The 27,132-nt window shown below is 58.7% G+C and overlaps 11 protein-coding genes and 1 non-coding gene across 12 annotated transcripts; all 12 read right to left on the reverse strand.

The window, feature by feature from the left end:
- Positions 1-195: 195 nt before the first annotated feature.
- Positions 196-1,020, reverse strand: LBRM_24_1830 (conserved hypothetical protein; the record flags this gene model as incomplete). The annotated part of the gene is made up of 1 exon (XM_001565397.1): positions 196-1,020. The coding sequence occupies one exon, from the start codon at positions 1,018-1,020 to the stop codon at positions 196-198; it is 825 nt and encodes a 274-aa protein (XP_001565447.1).
- A 1,522-nt stretch (positions 1,021-2,542) lies between these two features.
- LBRM_24_1840 (inhibitor of cysteine peptidase) lies at positions 2,543-2,884 on the reverse strand (the record flags this gene model as incomplete). Its single annotated transcript, XM_001565398.1, has 1 exon — positions 2,543-2,884. The coding sequence occupies one exon, from the start codon at positions 2,882-2,884 to the stop codon at positions 2,543-2,545; it is 342 nt and encodes a 113-aa protein (XP_001565448.1).
- A 1,041-nt stretch (positions 2,885-3,925) lies between these two features.
- LBRM_24_1850 (fatty acid transporter protein-like protein) lies at positions 3,926-7,876 on the reverse strand (the record flags this gene model as incomplete). The annotated part of the gene is made up of 1 exon (XM_001565399.2): positions 3,926-7,876. The coding sequence occupies one exon, from the start codon at positions 7,874-7,876 to the stop codon at positions 3,926-3,928; it is 3,951 nt and encodes a 1,316-aa protein (XP_001565449.2).
- A 3,124-nt stretch (positions 7,877-11,000) lies between these two features.
- LBRM_24_1860 (conserved hypothetical protein) lies at positions 11,001-11,723 on the reverse strand (the record flags this gene model as incomplete). Its single annotated transcript, XM_001565400.1, has 1 exon — positions 11,001-11,723. One exon carries the CDS (start codon positions 11,721-11,723, stop codon positions 11,001-11,003), a length of 723 nt encoding a protein of 240 aa, XP_001565450.1.
- Positions 11,724-12,865: 1,142 nt separating this feature from the next.
- Positions 12,866-13,186, reverse strand: LBRM_24_1870 (conserved hypothetical protein; the record flags this gene model as incomplete). Its single annotated transcript, XM_001565401.1, has 1 exon — positions 12,866-13,186. The coding sequence occupies one exon, from the start codon at positions 13,184-13,186 to the stop codon at positions 12,866-12,868; it is 321 nt and encodes a 106-aa protein (XP_001565451.1).
- Positions 13,187-13,734: 548 nt separating this feature from the next.
- Positions 13,735-15,198, reverse strand: LBRM_24_1880 (putative short chain dehydrogenase/reductase; the record flags this gene model as incomplete). The annotated part of the gene is made up of 1 exon (XM_001565402.1): positions 13,735-15,198. The coding sequence occupies one exon, from the start codon at positions 15,196-15,198 to the stop codon at positions 13,735-13,737; it is 1,464 nt and encodes a 487-aa protein (XP_001565452.1).
- Positions 15,199-16,498: 1,300 nt separating this feature from the next.
- LBRM_24_1890 (putative short chain dehydrogenase/reductase) lies at positions 16,499-17,683 on the reverse strand (the record flags this gene model as incomplete). Its single annotated transcript, XM_001565403.2, has 1 exon — positions 16,499-17,683. The coding sequence occupies one exon, from the start codon at positions 17,681-17,683 to the stop codon at positions 16,499-16,501; it is 1,185 nt and encodes a 394-aa protein (XP_001565453.2).
- Positions 17,684-18,953: 1,270 nt separating this feature from the next.
- On the reverse strand, positions 18,954-19,580 carry LBRM_24_1900 (conserved hypothetical protein; the record flags this gene model as incomplete). The annotated part of the gene is made up of 1 exon (XM_001565404.1): positions 18,954-19,580. The coding sequence occupies one exon, from the start codon at positions 19,578-19,580 to the stop codon at positions 18,954-18,956; it is 627 nt and encodes a 208-aa protein (XP_001565454.1).
- Positions 19,581-20,322: 742 nt separating this feature from the next.
- On the reverse strand, positions 20,323-21,159 carry LBRM_24_1910 (putative lysophospholipase; the record flags this gene model as incomplete). The annotated part of the gene is made up of 1 exon (XM_001565405.1): positions 20,323-21,159. One exon carries the CDS (start codon positions 21,157-21,159, stop codon positions 20,323-20,325), a length of 837 nt encoding a protein of 278 aa, XP_001565455.1.
- A 1,146-nt stretch (positions 21,160-22,305) lies between these two features.
- On the reverse strand, positions 22,306-23,520 carry LBRM_24_1920 (hypothetical predicted multi-pass transmembrane protein; the record flags this gene model as incomplete). Its single annotated transcript, XM_001565406.1, has 1 exon — positions 22,306-23,520. One exon carries the CDS (start codon positions 23,518-23,520, stop codon positions 22,306-22,308), a length of 1,215 nt encoding a protein of 404 aa, XP_001565456.1.
- Positions 23,521-23,915: 395 nt separating this feature from the next.
- Positions 23,916-23,987, reverse strand: LBRM_24_tRNA5. The gene has a single exon. It is a non-coding gene; the product is annotated as a tRNA-Asp (tRNA).
- Positions 23,988-25,452: 1,465 nt separating this feature from the next.
- On the reverse strand, positions 25,453-27,096 carry LBRM_24_1930 (conserved hypothetical protein; the record flags this gene model as incomplete). The annotated part of the gene is made up of 1 exon (XM_001565407.1): positions 25,453-27,096. One exon carries the CDS (start codon positions 27,094-27,096, stop codon positions 25,453-25,455), a length of 1,644 nt encoding a protein of 547 aa, XP_001565457.1.
- Positions 27,097-27,132: the final 36 nt, after the last annotated feature.

Genomic DNA, 27,132 nt, shown 5'->3' on the forward strand with positions numbered 1-27,132 from the left:
GAGCGGGGGAGGAGGCTCCCATCGGTAAGAAGAAAAAGAGGATGGGCTCGTGTGTGGTCGAGGGTCTCCCCACCAGTAGCTGGCACAGAGACGACAAGAAAAGCTGTTTCGCACGGTTCCACGCACAAGCCCGTCCAAGGTGCGAAGGGAGGGAATACTTTGACGCAGAAGGCAGGCGTACGCAAGAGTGGAAATTCAAGTCGCGCCGTCGGGTAGGGCGGTACTCATATTCGGCTGCTCTTTCAAGATAGCCGCCGCAGCGATCTGCTCCAGAGCGTCCAGTTGGGCTACCGACTGAAAGCGCGCAATGGGAGTACTCGAGATCCCACCCTCGTGCATCACCTCGGTCAGTGCAGCAGCGATGCCGTAGAAAAGAGCCACCTTCGACGCATCGGCAAGCGCAAAGGCTGAGCCGGTCCAGAAGGGCTCCGTGATGGGGGCAAACGTGTGGGACTGTGCGGTGCTGTTCGTCACCTGTACACAGGCGTGGATGATGGCATCGAGGTTCTCGCCGTCCTGCACCGCAGACGCTACCACGCTGTCAGCCCTCACGTCATCTGTAGCGGACACAGCAGCAGGGTGCGTACTTCCAGAGTACTTGTAGATAATGACCACGCTGGTTGTCTGTGGCCCGGGGGGGAGCACCTGCAGGATGCGGTCCAAGTTGTGTGAGAGGGACAGTGCAGCGAAGATTTGGCGACTGCTCGAAAGTCGATGGGCCAACTGCTGCTGCTGCTGCTGGGGCGGCGGCGATGGCAGTGATGCATCCGTTGATGCTGAAGATGGCGAAGGCGCCTCTGCAGAGAGAAGGGAAATGGTGGACGGTACTCGAGTTGCCAACGCGTCAGCACTTGCCTCTACCCGAAACAGCGCCACAGCAAGCTGCAGCGGGGAGAAGAGGAAGACATGATCCACGACGGCGGCGTCGATGTGGCGTCGCTTCATCTCAGCGTGAATTGCTGCTGCATTCGTGCAGTCGTGGTAGCAGCGCACGGCAAAGCTGCCTATTCGCAAAGACATCGAGGGAGGGAGGACGGAGGAGGACGCCGCCCGCTGTTCTCCTTTTTTCCTTCCTGGTCTGTTGTCGACGCGTGGGACAACAGCCCGTGAAGAAACTCCCCGCGCAGCCGAGCACGCTTTGTGTTCTCGAAGGGGTGGAAGGTGTGACTGGTGGAGTGCTCAGTGGCGCGCCAGGGTTTGGGTGTGCACGTGTCTATGAGTCTATCGTTTTCGCTACTGCGCTGGAACGGCAGGATCGCTTACACACAACCCGCTGTCTCTGAGAGAAGGGGAAGAAGAGGGAAAGGGAGAGTACGTTGACGGCACACAGCGAGAGAGAGAGAGAGAGTAGGAAAGTAAACAAGAAAAGGATCGGGCTGTAGTGGATGGGCAGAGGCGAGGGAGAAAGTGGCATGACCAACAGGATGGGAGGCAGCGCCACCTCCTGTTTTTGCCTGTGACAATGTGGTCATCTCTGCGTGCGTGCGTGTGTGTGTGTGCAAACATTGGTGAATAAGAACAACAGTGCTGAGCGAGCCCGGCGCGCGACGAGGCCCTGCACCACCGCACCTGTTGTCCTCGTGGAGTTGCGACACACAACCCTGAGGCCTTTACTCTCCTCCCACAGCAAATGAAAGAACAGACCGGCTGCGCTGGCAAAAAGGAGGGGAGGTGGGAGGATCGTGGCGGCAAGACGGCGGACCTGCATGTCCGTGCGCCTGAGGCTGGGTGCGAGTTTCGGTACTTGAGTGATTACAAGGAAGAGGGACGTAAAGAGCGAGAGGAACAAACAAGCGACGCTCACTATAAACGAGTGCACAACCGCGTGCATAAGCGCAGGCGTAGGGGCACAGACACACATGCGCAGACAGGCACACAGGGACAGGAGTACCAACTACAAGCAAAGTGCACCGCCAGCACAAGAGCAAGATAGAAAACAGCGAAAGCAAGAGATTGTATAGAACGCGTGAGTGAGCGGCGGGGTGGTGCGTGTTGCATTCTCTTCATGTCTGTGCGTGCCTCTTCGACAGGGTTTGATGGGCGCATGCCTCTGCGGGCGATGTGGAGGCCATGCGAGGGCAAGAGAGAGAGAGGGAGTGAAGTCGTGGCCACCTTTTTCCATTCACAGCGTAGAGCAAAGCAAAGGGGGAGTAGCGCTAAAAATGGGAGAAACAAGATGCACACGTAAGAGAGAGATGGACAGCAGGAGATGCGGGGCCTTTTGGTGCGTACGTGTGTGTGTGTGTACGTGGGTGAAGGCATGGGGGTCACGCGCCGATTTTTCTCACTCACCCTATCCAGACTACCACTGCACCGTCACTTTCTTAGCTTGGCCATTTGCTAGCAGCGTGATGAGCGCCCATACGAGAAATATGCAGAGGCAGGTCGGTGTGTGTGTGTGTGAGGGGGGGGGGGGCGAGAGGGCGAGAGGGACTACGATGGTGCAGGAGAAAGGGGTGGTTGCGGGTACATCGCAACGTGAACCCAGGCGCGCACATCGCGCAGCTCTTTTGCTTTCTTCTTTACCTGTCGTTGTTCTTCTCTACTCCACTATAAAGTGCAACGTGAACTTCTGACTGTCCAGCTTGATGCCCTCGAAGAGGCGGATGTAGACCAGTTCCAGCGTGTTATGGCCCTTCGTCTTTGTTGTCACTGTCACCATGAAGGAGCCACCGACCCCCACCATCCCACTCGGGGTGGGTGACTGCGTGTACTTGGAAGTCACCTCCAGGTGCTCATCACTGAGCGATTCCATGCCCAGGAAACCAGCGCGCGTCCATGTGTAGCCAGTGGTAGGGTTGCCGTTCAGTAAAATCTTGACTGTTTCACCGAGCTTCACCGTCACAGTCTTGTTGTGGTCTTTAACAGTGAGTGGGCTGTGCATCGTTCCTTGAAGCTGTGCGTGTGTGGGTGCGCTGCTTCTGCGGCTGCTGGTGCTGCGATGTGAGGGGTAGAGGGAACAAGTGAGTGTGTGTTTAGGCTGAGTACTCAAGTAGAGAGCGACTAAAGGGACGTTGTCGATAACACCGAAGAAACAGGAATCCACGAAGCGGAGGAGGGACAATAATCGCCGTCTCTATATTCTGCTGCAGGGGGAGAAAGCATGTGTGCATGTGTGCATGTGTGTGTATGTGGAGGACTCAAGAGCAGTGTCGTACAGCCACACCAATCAGCTTCGCGAAAGATGGCGAGAACATTTGACAGAATATGTTTTCCTCAATGTATCCATTTTCTACCATACAGTGCGCGAGCTCACACCCTCCACTCTACCCCGGCCTTGTCACAGGCGCCCATCGTCGGGTGCGAAGCAGCCATAGAGACATGCTGCAGCAAGGCGCCGACGCACAGTCATCGGAGTACCGCCTCTGCCTCCCACTCTGACCACCCACCTCGCTCCGCATGGTCGCCTCAGAGCAGCTCCCAGTGCGCCGGTCGCCCCCTGGTGCACCCCTCGGGGTGGTTCACGGCTCCCCACCCCAGTAGGTGACGAGGGCCGGGTGAGATGCACTCGACTGACGCTGCAACTCTGCCGATCCTATGGGTAGGACAAGCGTGCTCACTGACGCAGGTTGCTCTGACGAAGCGCCGTCCAGGGCTTGACCGCTGACATCCGCAGCGATACACCGCTCTAACCCTTTCCCTCCCACACGCACGTCGTAGGTGCTTGGCCCTGTCGCCACCGGAAGCGGTTCGGCGCATTGGCAATGTGTGCGTCTGTGTGTGCTGCTTGGGTTCCCTGCAGAGTGCGCATGGGATTCTGATGTCCCGCTCTGAGGCGTCCTCCCCTCAGTGGGAGGAAGGGTAAGACGTCCAGATAAAAGGGCAACCCCCACCTACCCATACACCTGTGCGCTCAGATATGCCACCCCCATTCATCACTACTTCAGCTTTGAATATCGTAAGTGCGAGAGACTTTCGTTCGTTTTCACCAGCCACACTTTTCCATGTTCGTGCCGAGAAGGGCTCGAGTCGCGGGTGTTAGGGGGAAATAGCCGGCCACGGGGGTGGCACCGCTGGCATCCGCCGACCCCACCGGCGGCAGTGCCAACTCCTTCAGAATCGACTGGCTCGACACGAGCACATAGATGCGCGTGTACGGCGTCGTTGATATCGTCTTCTCTTCCGTGGCATGCCTGCTGCCGCTGCCCCACGCACTCGCTGGCACGTCCGAGCAAGTTGTCGAGCTCCCGTCGAACTCGTAGCCCTCCTTGACAAGGGTGTTTTTCTTGTACTTGAACGTCGACGTCTGCATGGCGTTCTCGGAGACGTCGTGCCCGTTCGACCGCGCCACGGGGGAGCTGACCCCGTTGTCGTCGTCGCTGTCTGCCGTCAGATCTTGCATTCGAAGGAACAGCGGAATCGAAGGGGCTGGAAGCATCGCTTGGTTCGCCGTCCCATCACCATTGTACTGCACTTTGCCGGTGAGGAATCCATGCAAGTTATCTTGGAGAAAGCGACGCTCTTCGGTAAGGGTGAGGGCCTGAGGCCGTGACTGAGGCGGCGTCGAGTTGGAGTTCGTGCTGCCGCATCCGTCCGGGGATGAGTACAGGTGCCGCGACTGCAGGCTCAGCATCGCCATGCCTGCTCGCCCCTCACGTCCTGGCAGCTCCACCCCGTACACGACCGCCTCCTTTACGCTAATGTGCGCTGTGTGGATTGCGTTGAGGGCGTTGGACACCTCAAGCGTGCTGACGTTCTCGCCCTTCCAGCGGAAGGTGTCACCGACGCGGTCGACAAACGTGCAGAAGCCAAAGTGATCCATCCGAATGAGGTCACCAGAGAGGAAATAACAGTCATTCCGGTACGGCCACAGCACATGACGAATGACTTTACCTTCCCGAGCCGCCTTATCCTCTTCCTGGTCGGCTGCTGCCGTCAACCTCGGCTTTGCGCCGCGGTCGCTGCTGCCGGTGAAGACGCCGTCGGCAGCAACAGCGCTGTGGTTCGCCTTATGGTACCCATCAAAGCAGCGGAGCGCGAACAAGTCAAAGCCCTCAATCACCTCTCCTACCACCTCGCCCGCACTGCCGACGGCGCAGTGCGCACAGTATCCCGTATTGGGGTCGCGGTACACTTGCTGCGCTTCCTCGTCGAACCGCAGTACCCGGAATGGGAAGATGGGGAGGTACTGCAGACTGAGCCATTCGACCGGGTGCGGAAGGCGGGGGATGTGCCCCACAATGCCCGGCAGCCCAAACAGGTTGAAGAGAAAAATGTTGCCCTCGGTGGAGCTGTAAAACTCAACTGGATGTGCAATGTTCAGGCGGCGCATGCATTCGAGCCAGATGTCCTGGCGCAGCCCATTGCCAAAGGCGTATGGCACGCGCCATGTCGTGCGATTCAGCGCTGCCAACGCATCCATCTCCGTCATCGTCGTCATCGCCGCTGTGTCCGTCGCTGCGTGAGCGAAGGTTGGCGTGGGCTGCAGGGGTGGGTTGCTGCGCTCGTACAGCACAGCGTACCGCAGGATCTCGCCGATGTACTGGACAACCGTGACGTGGTAGCGCTGCAGATCCTTGCGGAACTGCGAGGCGCTGAACTTGGAGCGGATAATCATGCGCGCGGTGGGCACGGTGGAGGTGAGGTGGGTATGCCGCGGCGCCCAACGGCTTATCTGCTCCCACGCATGCTGTTGCTTCTCCAGTGCGTGTAGAAGATGACCGAGGCAGAAGACGCTGCCGACGGTGTGATACATGGGCAGACAGTTGTACAGTGTGATGAGGCGGCGCTCGTTTTCGATGGCGGCAAGCTGCGCTGGCGTGTAGCGTCGCTTCTCCAGTGCGGCAACGAGGAAGTACTCCAGCTGGAGGGCAGTCGCTAAGGCGTGAAGCCACCACAGGCAGACGCCCCAGATGGAAAGAGCGATCACTTTGGCAATGTTGCACGCTCGAAGCGTGAAGTCGAGGGACTCAATGCCGAAGACGCGCGGCACAGCCGGGCAGCCATAATACGCGTTGCTGTCCTCGACACGAGGCTTGTCGGCTTCATTCGTTGCCTTTTCGACCTCCAACTTGCCGGACACGGGCGACCTTGCGAGAGATGAGGGAGAGGGAGAGCAAGGCTGTTGTTGCTGTTGTGGCAGCTCAGACGGTAACGCTGTGCCAGCCGCTGCCGGGTGCGCGGTCACGTAGTCTACCTCGCCCATCTGCTGCACAAGTGTCTCCGCAATCTTGCCACGGTAGTCCAAGACACGGGAGAGGAAGCCGGTCGCAAAGAAGCGCAGGTGACTGAACCGTGCGGCTTTGGGCAGGCCTGATGTGCCGGAGGTGTAGATAAAGAGGATGGGCTGTGTGTGGTGGAACTGGCAAAGCAGGCGAGAGAGGATGGAGGCCATCTTGGTCTTGTACTGCCGCAGCTGCTGTCGGCTCTTGACTGAGCCGGTGACTGTCGTGCAAAGTTCCGCGCTGGCATTCCTGGTGAACGAAGGTTTGCTCAGGGCCAGCAACGACTTCCACGATGGCGGTGGGCGTGAGAGGATGGCGTGCATGAGGAGACGCGCGCGCGGGCTGCTGATGAGGTAGGTGTGGCGCAGCTCGCCTACCGTGAAGGCTGAGGTGGCTTGTGCGCGCAAGAAGAAGGGCTTCACTACATCGTAGAGATCCAGCAGTGGCGTGGATGGCGGGGCCAGAGCATCCTCGCCGGCAGACGCTTCCGTTGCCTTTAGCGAGTTGGCGTCGCCGTAGGCATCTTTGTTGAAGGCCCGCAGAAGATCCTCCATTTCCGTTGCCATAGCGGTGGACATGGGCTGCCCCGCAGCATCGGTGCTACGCCAGAGGTAGATGCGCTTCACTTGAGGCGGCACGTTCAGCTCCAGCTTTGGCGGCACGTTCTCGTTAGCCTTCGCGTTGCCGCTCTTTCGGTTGCAAAAGAGGAGAGGCACATAGGCGACGTCGATCACCACCATGACGCTTCCTGAGCACTCGATCGCGTGGTATAGCATGGCGTTGCTCGCCAGATTTGTGTTCAGTAGCGCAGTCCGGCAAGGGCGGTAGGTGCCATGCTCTGCCTTGAGCTGCTCGCTGTTGCTGTTTCGATAGAGAACGTCGAGGAGGGTGTGCAGCGGCCCACACCGTGCGGCAGCTAGCCACACCGCATTGTACTCCACCGAGTTGGGCAGCATGAGCGCCAGGCAGTCTGCTTCAGTCGTACGCGGCGGCGGCAGCAGCACCGGTGCGGTGGCGTCGACTCTCCTCGACTGCTGGTGTGCTCTTTGTCGGTCTTGCCCTTGGTGAATCCACAAGAGGTCCCACGCGATGGCCTCACTGAGCAGCGTTACGAGAATAACAAAATCGCGGTACGTGATGGTTACTGGGTGCCCGGCAGCCACCAGCGAGGCATACATGGCGTCGGTCTCAGAAAGACGGAAGACGGCGTTCTCCTCGATAGTGTGGCTGCCGCTACTCGGGACCACCATGCCGGCGGCGGCCTGTGCCCTGCGCTGCTTACAAACAAGAATGTCCTGATACATGAGTCGCTGGAGTAGCCGCACGTCAACCGCTTCGCTGTGAGTGATGGCGGTTAGCGAGTCGAACTTGGCCAGCAGCTCTGCCAGGAAAAGTTGCGGGTCGATGGCGCCGCTCGCCTTCGCGCAGGGAGGAGCGGCTCTCCTGGCAGTGGGACCATCTGGCGACCATGCCGGGTTTCTGGTGCTGCACCCTTCATCGAGATAGACGGGCCCGTCCTCGGGTGCGTTGGCTATGCTGTACCGCCACGCACACTTCACCTTGTACACAGCTAGCTGGTACGGCACGCAGGCGCGACGGACCTGCACCGCCCCAAGGGAAAAGCCAAGCTGGAGGTACGCGGCAATAGTCCGAATAGCGTACTCGGTACCCAAGTACCACTCTGACTTGCCCTCTGTGCTGACGATAGACATGGGCTGCCGCAGTAGGGGTGGGGGGAGGGAGGGAGGGAGAGGAAGAGAGCAAAGGGCTCCCTCTGTGCGCGGATAGTATGAGGTGAGAGCGACAACCCCCTACTCCAAAAGACGCGCTGGAAGTATTGCAGGCGTAAGTGTGTTGGCAGAGACACCCATGCGCACTCATAGAACCGAGACAAGCTGGTGGGTGCCATAACACAGAGGAGGAAGAAAAGAGGACAGGTGGAGAAGCGGAACTGAGTCAGAGAGCTTCAGTGGCGGACTGAGGCCTAGATGGGGTGCGGCCGAGCGAGTGGGGGGGGGGGGAGGAGCAGTCCAACATTGCGACAGCGATGTTCCTTCCTGGAGCCATACAAGAGCACACACCACCGGCACATCGAAAGGGCGGGCGAGATGGGAAAGGATGACGACGGATGCTGCATGAGCCACTCGTCCCCTGTCCTTCTTATGCGTGATGCCACACCAAATGAGGTGTGCGCGACCCAAGCAAAAAAGAGGAAAGAGGAGGAGGCACGCAGAGACTCGGCTGCGCGGCTGAGTTGGTGGTGCTCGTGCGAGGCTAACTCTCCCTATTCCGACCCTCGTCCTCATCCTCTAGTCGCTAATTCCCCTCTCCTCTCCGGACGACAACGGGTGGACTATATTCTTCGTCGTTTTCGACTCTTTTTTTTTAGTATGTCATCCCACACACACACACACACACACACACACACACACACACCACACACATGCGCATGCGCATGCACAGAATAGAGGCAGTTAGAGATTGTCACCCCCACACACACACCCACCCACCACAAAGACCCAGAGGTAAACACAACGTGAGCGATGGTACGTCACTGCGGAAGGAGTGAAAAGACATGAGAGGGAGAGAACGAAGGAGACCATCAAGAAGTCGCGGCATGCATACATACACACCCACACACAGAGGGAATACACACGCATGGGTGTATGCACGTGTGTAAGTGTTTCGATGTACCCTGTGTGCGTTGGTGCTTCTATTGAAACTGGCAATCGAGGCGACGCCACGAAAGGGGATGGGGGCAGAGAGGGAGGAAGGGGGATGGAGGGTGGGTAGGTGAGGCCGTCTTGGGCGAGTTAGCAGACATGCGAGTAGGTGTGACTGTGAGTGAGGGAGCATTCAAGATGGAAAATCGAATGAGGGATTGCCACAATACACAACTGTCTCTGCTTCCTCGACTAGAGCCACGCGCGTACGCTCGAGGTACACACGCCCACGCCCACACCCACACTCACACCCACGCCCACACCCACACACTGATTTGCCACCATATCCCATCACTACCACCTCCTTCCCTCTCTGCAGTACGAGGAGTTGCCTTGTTGTTGTCATCATCGTGCTCATTTTTAATTCATTTCTTTTGCCCACACCAGCCTTCTTCTCTTCATGTGTTTGGCCGTGACTTACTGGTATGGCTGAAAACCACCAGATGGGTTTCCGCCTTGCTGTTTCGGTGCACCGCCACTCACAGTGCCACCGCGACCACCACCACCACTGCGAGAACTGTTGCCACGACCTCCACGGCCGCGGTAGCCGCTGGCGGCGCTGAGCATGGTCATGAAGGTGGCGAGAGCCTGAAGCGGCTCAGTACCGCCACGACCACGGCCACGGCCAGCGCTGCGGCCACCGCGGCCTGGCTTAAAGTTGGACCGCTTGTGAGTCACCTATAGTTGCGCGAGGGGAGAGAGGATGGAGAGGGAGGAGGAGGAGGAGAGGGATAAGTAGTGAGGATAGGAAGAGAGCAGAACAACGGGAAGGAAAGGAGGAAGTTAGGAGCGTTGTTACCAAGTTGGAGAAACCAGCAGCAGCAGCAGCAGGGGGGATGAAGCATGCGAGGAAAGAGATGAATGAGGTAACGCGAGAGGATACAGAGAGGGAGGTCAGAGGACAAGCAGAGGCAGACGTCAAAAGCCACAGCAATAGCTAAGAAGGAGAGAGGCAGGGAGGAGGAGGATTGGAGAGACCCGCATGCACACACACACACACACACACACACACGTACACAAAACTGAGAGAGGTGAGTGGTGGATGAGTGGAAAGTAAACACGTGCGTGTGTGTGTGCGTGTGTGTGCGTGTGTGGGTGCATGCGGGTGTGTGTGTGTGTGCGTGTGTGTGTGTGTGTGTCTGCGTACTTTGAAGAGTTCTTTCGGACGATAGTTCAACCTTACTGTTGTCATTTTCCTTTGTGTGGTGGTGTGCGGTGTTGTTGTTGTGTCTCTTCTCTTGAGTGTTTATTGACTTCGCATGAGTGAATGGGCGAGGGGTGAAGGCGCGGACGTGCTTGGCGATCGCGGTGAAAGCAGTGGATGATGGAAGTACCCACACACACCCACACACGACGAGGAAAAGGAGCAGGGTGGTGGGGTGGGGAAGAAGGGACGATAGGCCTGCAGTTTTAATCTGGGACTCTCGCACTGTTCCGTACCCCGTTCCCCCCTCTCTGCTCTCCTCTGACACCTCCCTCTCTCGCGCGACGTGAGTGTGTTTGTTTGCGACTACTTCATCCCTTCCTCAGCCCTCGTACCATCGCGCTCGACTCGCCCCCTTCTCGCTTTCACCACCCCCACACACCCGCACACGTTTCTCTTGCATTTTCGTTGTCCTTTGCTTTTAGGCGTTTTTTTCTCTATCTGGTGCCTGTCTTTTCTGTTTGGTTGCGCGCCACTCCAGCCCTGCGGGTCGCCCTCCTCCTCCTCCTTCTGTTCTGCCGCTATGGGCGCGTTGGATTGCGCGCGCTGTTTTGCCGCTGTCTGTCTTTCTCTCTGCTGTCCCCACCGCCCCGAATTCCACGCCTGGTCACCTCCGCGCACCCCGCACACGTCCACACACCTGCGTCCACAGAACACACAGACGCAATCGCATACGCAGACCCCACATACACACGTGCAGAAGTAGACTGCCTGTCGTTATTTAGGGGGAGAGGAGAGGGGGGGGGGGAGGGGAGGGAGGAGGTAGAAAGGAGCGCGCGGATGAGAGTGGCCGCCTGTGCGAAGAGGTGCGCCAGAGGCGTCGTCTTCGATGCCAGTGTGTGCGAGGACCCGTGTACGAGTCCGTCGAACCACCGACGGCACGCTCCAGCGAAGTCCACCTCTACTGCTTCAGACGGACACACTCTGTTCACACGCACTCCCACCTCGTATGAGGCCACGGCATGGTTTCAAAAAATTAGCGAAAGAAAAGTGCAAGAGAAAGAGAGGGGAAGTACTCACACATACTATTATGGTGCTGCCTTTAAAGCTGGCGTTGTTCTTCGTGTCAATGGCCTTGCCCATCGCCGTGTGGTCAGCGAATTCGATGTAGGCGGTGCCCTTCAGCTCCCCTGTCGCGCGGTCCTTCAACACTGTGCAGTTGAGAATGCTGCCACAGTCGGCGAAGAACTGCACTAGCTCCTCCGGCGTCGTTGCCGGGGTGCCGTCAGCGCCTCTTGGCAAGTTGCCGATGAAGATCGAGCGGCTGTCCGTGTCCTTGGAGAAGCTGTGGGCGGTTGGTGTTGCTGTAGAGGCGTGCGCGGCGGCCTGTCCAACGCATCCCATGGACTGCTGCTGCTGCTGTTGGTGCGAGTAATCAGGCTGCGGCGGTGTTAGCATGAAGGGACTGGCATTGACGTTGAAGGGGTTGGATTGCTGTTGCTGTGGTTGCTGTGGGAGGACCTGGAACAGTTGCTGCTGCTGTTGCGGCTGGACAGAAACTGTCTGGCCAAAGCCGAACAGCGAGGCAGGGGGCTGCTGCTGCAGCTGCTGTTGTTGCTGCTGGCGCATCTCTGCATCTTGCGCCAGTTCTGCCTCGATGCGGGCGATCTCAGCCGACAAGTCGCTGTCCATTGCTGGAAGATAGAGAATAAGCGAAGAAAAGCGGCCCTGATGATCTCTCTCTTGGCTCAGCGTATCTTCTCAGGTGAGACGACGGAGTGGGGAAAGGTAGAGGATAGGGGGGGGGGTCGGTGGTGGTTGTGGGTGATGGTCGTTAGTAGCAGCTGACGTGTAGCTGCGCATAAATACACGTGTGTATCAAGAGGGGAGTGAATGCAGGAAGGAAAGAGAGGAGGGGGGGGGGTGAGGTCAGGGGCAGCTGTGCGGGAAAGGCAGTGCGCGCGTACTGCAGTAGTCGCCGTGGTGCATGAAGAGCAGAGGACTGACGCGCGACGATGACAAGTAAAGGAAGACTGTGCCGAGCACTGCGCAGGCGGTGGCTGCTTCCAGAAAGCACTCATTCATTTCATAAACGAACTAACGCGTATCGGAAAACGAGAGGAAGAGGAGGGGCGGAGGCTCGTTCGTACACCGCCCCTCCCCTCCTCCACCCCCCACACACGTGCATGTTAATGTCCCCTGATGTGCGTGCCCACAGTAAGGATAGGGGAGTTCACTTGAGCCGGCAGCAGTTAAAGTTGGTGTGGAGGATGCCGAGAAGACGGGGGTGGTGGTGGTGATGAGAGGGGGGGGGGGAGGGAGGTGGCGAGTGTCAGCACGCCCTTCAAGAGCTCTACATAGACCTGTCCATGGAAGCGCTGGACACAGCGAAGGAGAAAGTAGACAGAGAGACTAGAAACGTAAGAGAATAGGTGCGGAAGGATATCAACACTAACACGCACAGATATGACAGGGTAGGTCGGTACGACACCCCCGGAGCCGCCTTTACCAACGGCTCAACTGACAAGATGGGGAAAGAGGAGAGGAGAGGAGAGGGGGAACTTGATGAATACACTGACGGCTTCACTTCCTTTTGAAAGTACTTCAATTCATGGGCCTGCGAACATACAGGTGAATCACCGGACAAGCGGAGAGGGCGTGACGGAGATGCTAGAGGTTGTTAGCTGCACCCTACAAAAAGTTAAAAACTATAGGCGCCACATTTGACAGACGCGCTCACGCCTTCGAGCACAACCTCATGTGACTCCCCCTCCCCCTCCCCCCACAGGACCACGCAACAGCCGCCAGGCGCATTTATGTGCATTTCTGTATGCTTAGAAACCCTTGGCAGTCTTCAGCGCCAGTGCGTCCACCTCCGGCTCCTTCTGCTCCGGCGGAGCAGGCGGGAAGTGCTGCTGGATAAAGGCGATATACGCCGGGTCGGAGTTCACAATGGCAAAGAAGGCACCAAGGCTGTAGCCGTCCGCGCCTACCTTGAGCACCGCCTTCTTCGCCTGCAGCTGCTCCCATGAAAGCCCAGGGATGGCGCCACAGATGAGCTGGTCCATCATAGCATCGCTCACCTTCGGTTGACCTTGCGCGTAGCTGAGGAAGGCTGTCTTGACGCGCTGCGTTTGATCCTGGGTGAGGCCCATTGTGTGTGTGTAGGTCTGCTAGTGCAAGTGCGTGTATGGGCGTTATGCAAGACAAGGATGCTTTCACTTCGCAAAGATGGACAAGCAAGCTGATGGTGCTGAGGGAAGCAAAGAAGTGTGGGAGGGGGGGGGGAAGGTTGAGGGGCAGTCGTCATGAATAAGAAAGGAAGCTCACCACATTTCTTACGACCACCTTCCATCACTATGCTCATCACACGCAGTGGTGTAGAGGATGAGGTGCACTCGCTCTCCCTCTCTCCCACCCACAGAGATGCATGAGAGGGATTACTAGGAGACGTAGCAAAGCGGCCACAGTATGCAATCCTTATGGCTACGATACACCCCATTGATGTCCCCTTCCTATTCAATCACCCACGTGCCAACTCTCTGTCTGGGCGAGTGCCATCATGCGTCACGTTAACCGTATTGCTTGCTTTGCGTTGCGCAGTTCGAGTGCGTCTGTGGCCATCATCGCCCTTTCCACTGATGGGCGGGTAAAACCACACGCACACGCACACACACACACAGATACAGAGCTGCGCGCTTCCCTAGTCCCACTTCATGTACGGCTTCATCTTATTCTGAGTCCACGTCATCACCTGCTCACGCTCCGTCACGTTGCACGCTGTCTTGGAGAGCCCGGCCGGCTGATAGCGCGTGTTCATGTAGTACCCGCCATTCTTGAAGTCGTCCCGCACGCAGCAGTTAACTACCGTCTGACTCCCTTCCCATGCGGTGCGCATGACAAGGATGTAGAGGTAGTAGAGATACTTGAAGGTGCTACCGAGTGGAATGCTGCGGTACAGGTTCGTGACGACCCCTCCCGGTGAGCAGGCGCAGCACGTGAAGCGTGGCTCGATGTTCACGGCTTCCATGTCGCCGGCAGCTTCGGTGCCACTGGCTTGTGAGGCTACAGCGGCTTCAGCAGCAGCGGCGGCGTATCCGGACCTGCGCGGTGCAGACTGCTTGTGTCCGCCAGCGGTCTTGATGACCTGCTGCTGACGTGTCAGCCTCGAGGACATACAGCTCTTCTCTGGCTGCGGGTAGGAGCGGAGGGCAAGCTGCTGGGCGTGGAAGATGTTGCCGAGCTTCGTGAAGCCGTACTGCTCCAAGCCGTCGAATTTGTTTGCCACTCGCGGTGACCACACGCCACGTCCACTGAGGTACGTCGTCACGACGTTCCCCTTCACGCCCACGTGCGCGGCGCACGAAACATAGACAATGCGGCCGTGTGCCGCCTCCACAAGTGAGAGCAGACCCTCGGTGAGTAGATACGGGCCAAGGAAGTTGATGGCCAGCTGCACATCATCGCCAAAGCGGGTCGTCCTGTGCTTCGCCTGCAGCACCCCCGCCGCGTTCACTAATATGTCGATGGAGCGATTGCTCTGCCGCATCCGCTTGCAGTACTCCCGCACCGCGATGAAGTCATCCAAATTCAGAGTCTGCAGGTGGATTTGCTGTTCTGCGCTGTTCTTGGCGTGACTGCGCACATACGCGAGGGCGTCCGCGGCGTGCGGTGAGTCATTGGCAATGATCGTCACGTCTGCCCCCATTTTTGCCAGCTGCGCCGCGGTGGCCTTGCCGATGCCGCTGGTGCCACCGGTGAGGACAACATGCCGACCTGTCAGGTCCTTGGTACAGCGATTGCGCCTGCCGGCTGCCAGGAGGCGCGACAGCACGAACAAGCTCGCCATGAACACACACTGCACCTCAAACGAGATCACCGGCAACGAGGGCATGTGGGTAATAACGTAGCCGAGGATGCAGCCTGCGGGTATTATACACATGGCCATACTGTCACACATGATGACGAAAGTGTGGCGTCCGTAGTGATAGACGTGCTCTCCCTCGAACATCGAGACGTGCCGGAACATGCCTGGGAAGAGGGGCTTCTGCTTCACGTGCGAAATGGAGCGCGGTGACGGACGTGCAGTGCGCAGCTTTGTTCGTTGCGGCGCCGCACCAGAGCCCCTTGCTGTAGTTGCCGCCACAGCGTCGCCTGATGTTGCCATCGAGATCGCGGATGGAGCTGCAGGCGACGGCGAGGGGGAGACCATGGATGAAGATACCAACCCTCTCGAGCTCTTGTTCATCCAGCGGCGTGCCAGGGCAAGGGCAGGGGTGTGCATCGCTTGTTGGGAGTGGGAAAGGGCGGTGGTGCGGTGAAAGCCATCGGCGCAGCTACAATGGGAACAGAGCAGAGCGACGGCGGGCTGTGGGTATCGGGACGTCGCTCGTGGAGGAGCTGCTCTCACAGCTGCCGATACTTTGGTGCAATACTGATGCATACTGAGCCTTGCGTTCCCACCACGTCGGACGTCTCTCTGTGTCCTGCGTAGGCGCGCGTGAGTGAAGGATACTGAGAGCAAGATGCCCAGAAAGGTTAGCCAGGCGAACGTTTCAGGTAGAGAGGATATAGCCAAGATGCAATGTAGAGAACATGGGCACACATACGCCTACGCCCACGGCATTTCTCCCTTTACCACCCTCTTTCCCCACCACACCCCAACAGAGGAGATCGTGGATGCGGGTGTGGTGGGGAAAGGAAGGGGGGGGTGTCGCACGACTGAATGGGCAGAGAGAGAGCAAGTGGAGGGGGCTGAAGAGAACATGATGTATAGTCTCGGCGCTCCTGTTAGCCACATGCCCTTTTTAGCGTTCCTCCACATGTAAGGAGGACCAAATTTGCCGCGTCTTCGCTGCGCTCGCGGGCTTCAGTTAACCTTTAAAGAAGACGTTTTTTTTTTTGCCAGGACAAGACCCTGTCCCGCTAACAGCGACGGGAGTGACACATCGCTGAGGCTCTTGCCAGGAAGTATACCAATGCCTTTATCTGGAGGAGGAGGACCCCCAGGCAGGCATTATGCAGCTCGCAAGGCGGGCTGCAAGGCATTCGAACACCTCCGAGAGAGCGCGTTACACGTAGTAATGGGCAGGTGTTTCTTGTTAGTTTGTTGCCAACACCTTTGGAGTTAGTGGGGCTCTGGCGGAGGGGCGACAGGGCGTTGGCAACTTCACCGGGCGCTAAATTGTGTTGCGCAAAGACGCAGAGAAGGGGGGGGGGTGAAGGGACGAGAGTTCCGGCCCCATCCATTCACACTCGTATGGCTCCGCACATGGCCCCACCTTGTCTTTGCCCGGTCCTCGTTCGAAACCCACTTACAGGCCTCGCGACACGTTCTAAACCTTGCGCAACTATGCTGTGGCCAAAGTGAGGCGTGCGAGTTGGCTACTCCCTCCTTAACGCGGATGTGCGCGTACACCTACCCACTCACTGACTCAAACTCCAACACACTCAGCGATGGGTGCATCCTACTCTGGCCGTACGGTGTAGTACTTGGCGATCGTCTTTGCCATTGCCCAGTGCACTACATCATCGCGGCTCTTTGGGTCTTGCGCGCGCTTGCTGAGTCCGCTTGGCATCAGCGTGCACTCGGCGTAGTAGCCGCCATTCTCGACTGTGTCGCGCACGCAGCAGTTCAAGACGGTTTGGCTTCCATCGTACGCATCCTTTATCCACAGAGACCTCAGCGTGCGAGCGATGGTGCTGTTGCCAAGGAATGGGTCCGAGTTCGCCTGCTGCAGTGAGGTGAAGCAGAAGCCCGGGTCAGCGCAGCATACATCGACGGGGTGCAGATCGCTCTGGCGGTTCAGCGGGATGCCTTCATAGCGGCGGTTCGCAATTGACTGGGCGTGGTAAATGTTGCCGAGCTTCGACGCGCTGTAGCATCGCGCGGTGATCTGCGACTCGTTCGGCTTCGGCAGCAGCATCATGCGATCCCGCACCACATTCCCCCTGGACACGCCGTTGTGCGAGGCGCACGTGACATACACGACGCGACCGCACCGATGCGGCGACTTGCGCAGGGACGGGAGCAGCGCCTCGGTTAAGTGGAACGGCCCGAGGAAGTTGACGCCGATGTGCTCCTCGATCTTTTGCTTCGTCACGGTGGGCTCCTCCTTCCACACACCCGCGCAGTTCACGAGGAGGTCGATGCGGTCGTGAGCAAGGGCCTTGATGCGCGCGGCAGCCGCCACCACCTCTAGCTGGTCCATGTAGTCCATATCGATGAAGGTGACGCGCTTCGCGAGAGGCTCGCATCCAGGAGAAGCAAGGGAAGAGGTGGACGATGGCGACGACGCGTCTGATGCGGTTTCAACCGGAGTTGAACGGCACTGTTGCTGAAAAAAGGCCCTTGTCGCCTTTTCCTGTCCCGACGGCGCAGCGATTATCACGTGAGCTCCCATGTCCAGCAGCTGCATCGCCGTGTAGAGACCGATGCCGCTTGTGCCGCCTGTCACCACGCACGTGTAGCCGGTCATGTCCTTGTGAACCTTGTTCCGGCGGCCCTGCACACTTAGTCGCTGTGCCACGACACTAACCGTCGCGTACAGACCCGCCTGCACTGGATTGAGGTACGCCGACAGTGAGTAGTAGCAGGCGTAGAGCACTAGCGGCAACCAAAGCCGACGGCTGTGCAGCAGTAGGTAGCTCATGTGTGAGGCAGCGGAGTACGAAGGAACGTCATCAGCGCCACCCACATACGCGGAGGCCTCTGCTTTATCGTCACTGAACTTGTGAATGCCGCCTGCTGCTGCTGCCGGCTGCGACGGCATTGGCGCGGCGGCTTTGTGCCGTCCTACTGACGCGGTGGGCGTGGGGGAGAGAGAGGGAGGCGCCCGGGCTGTGCCTGCTGAGGGCACGTTTGTGCCTGCCGCCGAGGCTGTGGATGATGAGGACGCGCTGCCGGGCGAGGAAAACAAGTGACGTGCTATGATCGTTGTCGGGGTAATGGCCGAGACTGCCGACATCGCCACCAGGCAGCCTCTAAGGCTGAGGCGAAACATGGGAGCGTCTGTCCCCCCTCTCACAGTTTTCGTGCAGTGCCCTTTTGGCGCTACTTCTCGTTGGCTGTTCTCTGGAGGATTCTGTGCGGATGCGTGCTTGATGGTTGCACGTGTGCGCGTGGCGGGGTACGGGTGGGGAGGGAGAATAAGGGCGGAGAAGTAGCACAAAGGAGAAGTAGTACCTAAACTCTCAGAGTTGGCGATGGCGACCCCACGCAGCTTCCTCACTGTTGGGAAGGGGGGAGGGGGCAGCGACGTTATCATGTCAGCTGGAGAGGCCTACTCCAGCTGCAGCACCATCCCAGCGCTGCCTCTTCACAGCCGTCCCCGTCTCCTTTCATCTGGCCCTCCCTCCCTTCTCGTCTCCCCCTCCCGACTGAGTCATTTTTCCCGCGGTAATGTCAGTCACGAATGTGCCCACGAAAGTCATCACGAAGTGACTGCCGCTTCTCGAGGTTCCACCTTTAACCTCAAGGCAATGACGGGCATTCAACGAGAGGTGCGTGTGTGCTTGTGTGCACACCGAAGCGGCGGTAACCTGCAAAGACGATGAGATGGGGGATCTAGGAGGGGCGAGAGGGAGGGCCCCAGCTGGAGAAGTGGATAACCAAAATAAGATCCACATGTTGCACGCACGAGAGTGAACGTGAGCGTGTCGGTATATGTACACCTCTACGTGATGCAGGCAACGTGCGCTGCCGCCATGAGATCAAGCAGCACCACCTCCCAAAACGAAGCCAAGGGAGGACGACGGCTAGAGCAGTAACTGTGCTCACTACTATCCGTTCATTTGCCCTTATCCCCACCCTTGCCATCAGCAACAGCAAGCACGTGAGCCTCAGCCATGAAGCACGAGGGAGCAAGGGGGAGGGAAGAAGCATGATGGCACACCGCTGTGCTCTCCACCTCCTAGCCTTTCTCAATCGTCATCGTACTCGGGCCGCGGCGCCAACTCCCACTCGGGCCGCCGCTGCACCGACTTTACGTTTTGGTGTTTTGCCGTCCCGTTGTAGTCGCCGATCTTCTTGGCCACGTTCTCCTTGGTTACCCCTGGCTCGTCAAGCCATTCCTTGATGTAGTCATCGCGCGCCTTGGCCATCGTGTCGCGCTGATCCTCGTACGAGTACTCGGCCCAGTACTTGCGCTGGCGTGGGTCAAAGTACTGTGGGTTTTTCTCCTCCAAATTCACGTAGGCTGCCTTCATGCGCTTCTGATACGGCATTTCCTGGTGCCGCATCGAGTTCTTCTCCACCGGCACCCCAACACGCAGGTCATAGCGTGACTTCTCCTCATATGACATGTACATGCGGTTCTTCTTGTACCATTCACTGTGCCCCTCCTCCCCCGGCTCCGGGCCCCACTCCTCCGGCCAGCCGAACTCCGGTGGTGGGGTGAGCCCCTCCTTGTCCTTCTTCCAGTCATGCAGATGATGCAGCTTTTCCATCTCTGTCATTTGCTTCTTGGGCTCCAGAGACCTTACCGTGGGGCTCTGCATCTGATCCTCGTAGTAGCTGTACCGTGGGGCGGGGTCATGTTTGGGGTACATGTCTTCGAAGAAACGGTAGCCACCGCCGCTGCTGTTACTGTTGGTTGGGAGAAGTACCGGGGTCAAGCGGAAGGCAGCTCCTGAGCATTGAAGTGATGTGGGTCGCATCGCGCGACCGGAAAGCGCGCGCAGCTCAGTACCGCTTTTTTTTCCCGATCTTCCTGGAGATCGTGCGAAGCACAAAGGGGCTCAGAGCACAAAGCCACACACACACACACACACGTCGCAAGCGCAGCTCTGCCCAACACCGGATTTCTTTAGCCCCTTGCTGAGACTTGCGGTGCCTCCCCCCTGCACAGCAGCTTGGGGATGGCAAGAAGAGAAGTTGGGGAGGCATCCCGCCGCCGTTGCGCGCGACAGTTGCACATGGCGTATTGAAAGAGACGATGGGCAGATGAGCGGAGGAGAGGGAGAGAGGGGTGAACATGCATATGCCGATCCCTTCGCTTTGACCCGCACGTCTAACAATGGTGAATAGGGAGATGGGAAAGGGGGGGGGATGGGCGTTCGCGGCTGCGAGACATTCTCCTCCCTTATGGGTGTTATAATACCCTCCGTTGTTTTTTCCCGAATCAAACACCACCAAAGGGAGGGGGGAGAGAGGGGATTCTTCTTCACCCCACGAAGGCGGTGCTAATGGCCGACACGTGACTTTTAAAAGGTATGCCCACAGACTTGCACAAGCACGGAGGACACACACACACACACACACACGCCTCTTGGTCATTCTTTCCGTTCCCACTTAGAACTTCACCGGCAGCACACGGGATATGAACGAGACAAGGTCGTTGATCTCCTGTGGCAGGGTGGAGTGCGGCATGTTGTACTCCAGGAAGTTGATCGGGGCGACACCACCGTCCTTCTCCAAGATCTCCTTCGTCTCTTTCGCAGCCGAAATTGGTACAACGGGGTCTTGACGACCGTGAAACATGGTGATGGGGACATATTTCTGCACGATGCGCGGCAGCACATCTGTGCACGCCGCCAAGTAGCCCGACATACACGCAATGCCGGCCGGGGTGATGGGAGTCGTCAGCCCAGTGCAGAGTGAGACAGCCGCGCCCTGGGAGAAGCCGCCGTAGACGACACGGTGGGGTGCGATGCCGTACTTCTTGGCCGCCACATGGGCGATGCTACGCACGTAATCGCAGGACTGTCGGACGGAGGTGGCGTCCTGCCGGCTGCTAAGCAGGCCACTGTTGCTCATGTCCATGATGTCGTACCAAGCGGGCATCAGCATGCCGCCATTGATAGTGACGCTCCGTGATGGGGCGGTGGGCAGCAAAAAGAGGAGATGCGGCAGGCGGCGCAACAGCTCGTGGCCGACGTCCTCCCAGCCGTACGCGGAGTCGCCGAGGCCGTGGATGAGGGTGACGATGCCGGTTGGATTCTTGTTGCCGATTTCCAGTAGCGTGCCGTAGCGGAGGCCGTGGGTGATGGGGGCCGAATCCCGAGTCGCCTGCAGCTTCCTCTGGAGATCGCCATTCTCGATGCAGTCGGCAAAGTCGGTTATGGTGTACAAGGTGCGCAGTTCCTCCTTAATCTGCATATTCGTGAGCTGTTCGACCGGCACAGTCATGGTGATGGGTGTTTCGAGTGTGGTTGCTGGTATCACAGGGACGGCGGACGCGCTGTGGGTTAAGAAACGTTCTCTGCGTTGCGGTAGGGTGTAGAGGGGATTGGAGAGAAAGGCGAGAATACCGAAGAGAAAGAGGGGGGTATCCAACAAAGGGTGCACCTATGACGTGGAAAATCCTGTGCGGTTCATGCGTGCCGGTGGTTCTGGTGTCGAAGCCACGGAAAGCGTGGCCGTCCCCTCATCCGCTCGTACTCGTCCTGCAACATCAGAGCTGCAAACGAGTTTTGTGTTTCCCATCATCGGGTACGCCGCAAGCGGGACGGTAACCGCCACAGACAACACAGCGACAGACTTTATGAGCGCCGCCGAAGTTTGGCTGACAACATACATAGGAAGGAGCCATGGGTCCCGATGCACGTTGCTTCAGCGGGCTGCTCCGTGCCACCGCTTTTAGGTTCGCGAGATGTTTCCTCTTCCTCTTCGCGTGTGTGTGTGCGTTAGGGAGTACGCCAGTTAGGGAGCCAGTATGCAATTTCACTGCTGACAAGGCTTCTTTAGTTGCAGTCATGCGCGGGAAAGGGAGGAAGCAGGGGGGGGGGACAACGGCCTTGACTTTTTCCGTTACCGAGCCATACACAAACGTTTCGGTCAGCACCTGCGCCGCCACCTTCAGTCGTGCGCAGTAAAGAAGGCGAGGGGGGGGGGCGGGAAGGAGAAAAGTGTGAGGGTGGGGAGTGTAGGAGAGAGAGTACCCGTACGAAGACTCCGTTCATGGACGCACAAGAGCCGTTCGTGACGGAGACGTTTGTGCGCTTGTGTCTGTGCGCAGCCCGGTGAGATCGTCGAAAGGATGAGAAAGCGCGCGCAACAGAGAAAGCAGGCTGCCACGCACTGCAAACGTATGTCCTGACACACACACACACACACAGGCCTGGTTCCTTGGACTTGTTAAGTCTTTCCACCCCCAGCCTTCTTCACGCAACCCCTCCCCTCCCCAAACTCCTTTACTGAGTACTCTCCCTCCATGCGTTTTCTGTTCTGGTTGGCCTTTTCATTCTCCGCCATCAACGTTGTTCCTCACAGAGCACATGGTAGAGAAAGCTAGCAGCGGTAAACGTGGTCTGCGTGTCTGTGCGTCCACCCATATTACTGCTGCTTCTTGGCTGCGCCTACAATAGGCCGTGCCCCACTTCTCAACGACGCTTTGCGCCAGGCAACCAGCCGTACCGTTGCCGACACCATCACGTAGATGGCAGTGACGAGCAGTACGGGGCACACCCAGCGGTGGAAGACGCTCGTGCGCGACGCCTTCACCGCGGCTGTGCTACGCCTCACCATGTCCTCGTAAAAAGCACCGGTGAGGCACTCCAGCCGCACGTGCATCACATCGTCGCTTCGTTGGACCGCTAAGGCAGTTGACTTTGGGACCATCAGCATCGCGAACGTCAGCAACATCTTCTTGGAGCGGTGCGCATCTGGCAGCTCACGGATGTACTCATCAATTGTGACGTCTCCGATGCGGGCGTGTTCCTCTGTCGCGCCGGCACCCCTTTCCGCAGGCGCTGCGGCGCTACCTCCATATGGGAGGATGCGCTCTGCCCACACATCACTTGCGGAGGTGCTGTGCACCGTCCACGGTTCCGTCCCCGATGCCTCAGCGTCGCTGCTCGTCTTCGCCTGCTGTGACGCCGCAGCCTTCGCCGGAGCACGGCGTGGCCGGTGGCGGTGCACTGCTGTGGTGGTCTTGGAAGCCGCTCCCTCCTCGCCACCACTCTTCGCTTCCTCGGTGTCGGGGCTTTTAACTCTGTAGCGCACAAAGAAGTCCTCGCCGTCGTCCCTCAGGAAGAAGCACCGACCTTGCATGGCACCCTGCTGCCCTCGTCCGCCCGTCCGGTATTCCTCACAAGACACTCCGCGAAAGGACTTCCGGCGATGCGTTCGGGTAGAGACGTCGTCGCTAGGCATCGCTCCTCGCTTTTCTGTTGCCGCGCCTTCCTCGTCGTACTTTCCTTCCTCTGCATCCTCTATGCGGTGCTTCAAGCTGATCGGCGGTGGCAGTGTGAAGAGGAGCGAGGCGGCCGACTCGGAGGGCTGGGTCTCCACGCGCACTTCGCGCATCGCCGTCCACTCGGCTAGCTGACCAGCGGCGTTGAGAGTGCCGAGCGACACTGTCCACAGCGCGTTCTCCGCATTGAGGAGGTCTACGAGGCTTGTATGCAGCACCAGCGGCTCCTGTTCGACCGCAGTACCTGCGAGGCAGCAGCTGCAGAGCAGTGCGCACAGCACGGCCACCACTGCGGAACTCGCTGTCCACACCCCAGCGCGGCGGCATCGAGTTCGCTTTTCCCGGCTTCGCTGCATTGGATATCAAGTGTGGACACCAGGGAGGAGAGAAAGGAATGCATGAGGGGTGGGGGTGGGGGGAGAAAGAGATAAGTACACAAACGAGGCGATATAGCACAAAGGCACGCTACCACGACAGCCAATAGTGCGTCGGTGTGTGTGCGTGTGTGTGTGTATGTTGGAGTGAACAGCAAAGCAGAGAGATGTGTGCTGTCGCTCCGGTACAACACAGGGGTGCGCGTGGCAGAGGGGGAGCGAGCGACCTGTATAGATGCAGATTTCTCTATGTGTGTATGAATATGGTTCACAAGGGGCCGTATGGTATATGAAAGAGAGGAGTGGCGGGAGGGGCGGCGGCTTTCTTTCCTTTTAGGGTGCGTTTGGATGGTTGGCGGTGCTGGGTGAGCAAAAAGCTTCCCGGCCGGGAATTGAACCCGGGTCACCCGCGTGACAGGCGGGTATACTAACCACTATACTACCGAGAACTGAGAACCCCACTGGGGCTTTCGAACTCTGCGCTAGCGCCTTCTTGTATGGCTTCCGCCCCTTTTTTTAGGGGAGAGGAAGGACGACAGGAAGGAGAGGGCTGCGCCAGGCCTGGGGGGAGTTGGGCGTGTTGTTGCGAGATTTACGCTGAGCCATGAGAGTCACAAGTTAGGGATCGAAAAGAAAAGCGAAAAAGAAAAGAAAAAGAGGCCGGACAGCGGGGGAGAGGGGCGATCATGGTGCGCGTATAGCGCACGAAAAGAGACGCAGGATGCTCTTCCTTCAGCCTGTCCACTCTCTGCCACAGAACTGCGGGGTGAAGCTCCACCCCCACCCCGCAACGCCAAGCCCTGTCACAGACCCACCGCGTGCGGTGCGAGGCAGCCGTAGGCACACGCACTGCAGCAAGGCGCCCACTCGGCCATCGGGACACGGCACCTGCCTCAAACGCTACCCATTACCCCCTCCGCAGCCGCTCCCAGTGCGCCGGTCGCCACCTGCCACGTCCCTCGGGGTGGCTCAGGGGGGGGGCACCCCAGAGCAGTAGGCAGCCAGGGCCTGGCGAGATGCACCCGAGTCCCGCTGACACTCTGCCCCTCCTATGGGGGTGGGGCAAGCGTGCTGCCGGTTGCAGGTCGCCCCGATGCCGCGTCGTCGAGGGCCTGACCGCCGACGTCAGTGGAGATGAGTTGCACCGACCTCCCAGCATTGGCAGGGCTATGGGGGCTGTCTGGCTTCCTCAGATTGAGTGGGGGCTACTGGGCCCTGGGATACCGTAGGCTGAGGTGTCTTCCCATCAAGGAAACGCCTTAGTGGAGGGCAAGACGAGGGGGGGGTGATAATTCTGCTTTCATCTCCGTCTAGAAGCGGGCGCTCAACACCCTCCCCTCTCCTCTCGTGTAGTCCTCGATATGCAGAGTGGCGGGGGGTGGGTGGGTGGGGAAATAGAAGTACAAAGAAACACGATAACAGCAAGAAGAAAGCACAAGAAGCGACGCGCTCGGGCGACATGGACGTCACGTAAGTACGCCACCAATACGCGCATAGGCCTGGGGAACAGCCGAAAAAGAGAGAGAGGGGGGGGGGGAGGGGGAGGGAGGGAGGGAGGGAGGGGGCGGAAAGATAAGTGTCGTCGACACGAGCAAGGTAGGTAGCTGCACAAACTTTATCTTAGGCAGCCTTCCCATCTCTGTTGAGATGTCGCTTACGCACCTCGGGCAACGGTCTCTTCAACGTATCCATCGTATGGCCCCTCCCCTTCGTCATCACGCGGTGTGCTCACAAGTTCCGATTAAGAAGTCCTGTTTACTCATCCTCATCGATCTCCAGCCAATCCTGCGACACAACTCCGCTGCTTGGCTGCAGCGTCCCACTCCCCGGCGGCGGCGCACTGTCCAGTGGCAGCGCAACGTGCACAGGCTGGCTGCTATCCGTCTCGCGAGACGTCCACGCAGCGTGGCTCTGTTATGAGGCAGTGGTGCTCTTGTCGACAGGAGGACGATCTGCCAAGAGCGGAACTTCCGGTGGGCGACTGCAGATGGTTTTCAGCACCTCAAAGTCGTCGCTGTACGCCCCACCCAAGGCGCCACACAGCGTATTCTCGTGACCAGCGTAGTTGGCCAGCATCTCCTCCAATCCTGGCCTCTCCTCCTCGGGCTGACGCGCAATGAAGCGGACCATAGTGCGGTAAGGGCGATCGACGTTGTCGTCGTTGTGTCCCTGCAGCTGGGGCATCCCCGGCAGCAGCTCTGTACCCTCCAGCGCCGCGGCAGGCACAGACTCCGATCTGGAGCGGTGCAGTGTCAATGCGGACGTGAGGCACACCCGCTCTGCATTAGGGGTGTTCATATCCAGTGGGTCTTTGTCATTGCGGGAGGGGCGGGTGCTGTACCACAGGGTTGTCTCAACGGGTACCACAGCCATCCGCTCGCTGCTGAGCTCCATTGAGCGGTGCGATGCATTCTTCGATTCCGCACGCGGCTTCGAAGTTCGGGGCTCCTTCATCCTGTGCTGAGTGTGCTCGTCGGTGGGATGGAGATAAACCGCCTCTGGAGATGATGAGAGGGCTTCGCTGTTATTGCTACGCGGAGAGGGGTTGTGCGGATCGACGCTGCGCACGGGTGGGCTGCAGACGCTGTGCTTGTCGCAACGGGAGCTTGGCTCGCCCCTTGAGTAAGCATGCGATGGTCCATCTCCCCGCCCGTTGCTGCCCTCGTTGTTCGCTGCAGGGGCTTCTGGGTGCACCGTAGTTTCTGCGGCAGATCCACCGTGTGTCTTTGGCTGCTGTCGCTGATACTTCTGAGGGCTCCTGTAGGTGTTCTTAGCCTTCCGCGGCTCATCATCGTAGTGCTCTCTGGATTCCTTGGAATGAATGTAGCGCGACGCAGTGGACTGCCTTGCTGCAGAGCGGGTGCCACTGGCCGCCACCGCTGCGGCCGGAGTGCTGTGGTGGTTGACAGGCATCTGAGTATGGTGAGAGATGGAGATCTTGATCGACTGCATGGATACGACATCGACATTCTCATTCGCTGCCACCACCACTGCTGCGCCGACTTTGCAGTTCAGAGACGGGCTGCTGTTGGCGGAGTTCTCGACTTCCGGCACTATAACAGCCATATTTGACTTCGGAGAGATCGTGTAGCCGCCTTCAGCCGGACGCTCCTTTGCCAGGTGCGCCTTCGCGTTGGTATCTGGTACGCTGCTGCGGTACGAAGAGAGTAGACTGGAGTTGTCAAACTCCATCTCCGTCGACTCCTGCGGCTTCTGCCGAGGGGTTGGCTGTGCAGCCGGCCGATTTGATAGCACCTTGTTGGACCTCCGCGTGGTGGGCGAAACTGGCTGCTTTGAGTCCTCTGGCGGAGGATGAGCAGTCTCGTCGACGTACTTACGCTGCGACGCGTGCTGCAGCGGTGCAGGGGTGGGATTGAGCTCGTCACCTCGCGGCGTCGTGATGTGACCGGGGGAGTTCACATCTACACTTGTGCTGAACTCCTGCTCTGGAGAGGGGGTGGGCGGGCGTGCGATAGAGCTGTTGCGAGACGCTGTGCGCCTGGGCGGTAGCGGTAGTGCACGGACGGTCGCCGTGTAAGGCTGGTGAGGGCTGGTCATTGCGAATGCGTGCGGGTGTCGGGTGGGTGGGTGAGG

The sequence above is a fragment of the Leishmania braziliensis genome, chromosome 24 (genome assembly GCF_000002845.2).
Source record: "Leishmania braziliensis MHOM/BR/75/M2904 complete genome, chromosome 24".
Lineage (NCBI taxonomy): Eukaryota > Euglenozoa > Kinetoplastea > Trypanosomatida > Trypanosomatidae > Leishmania > Leishmania braziliensis.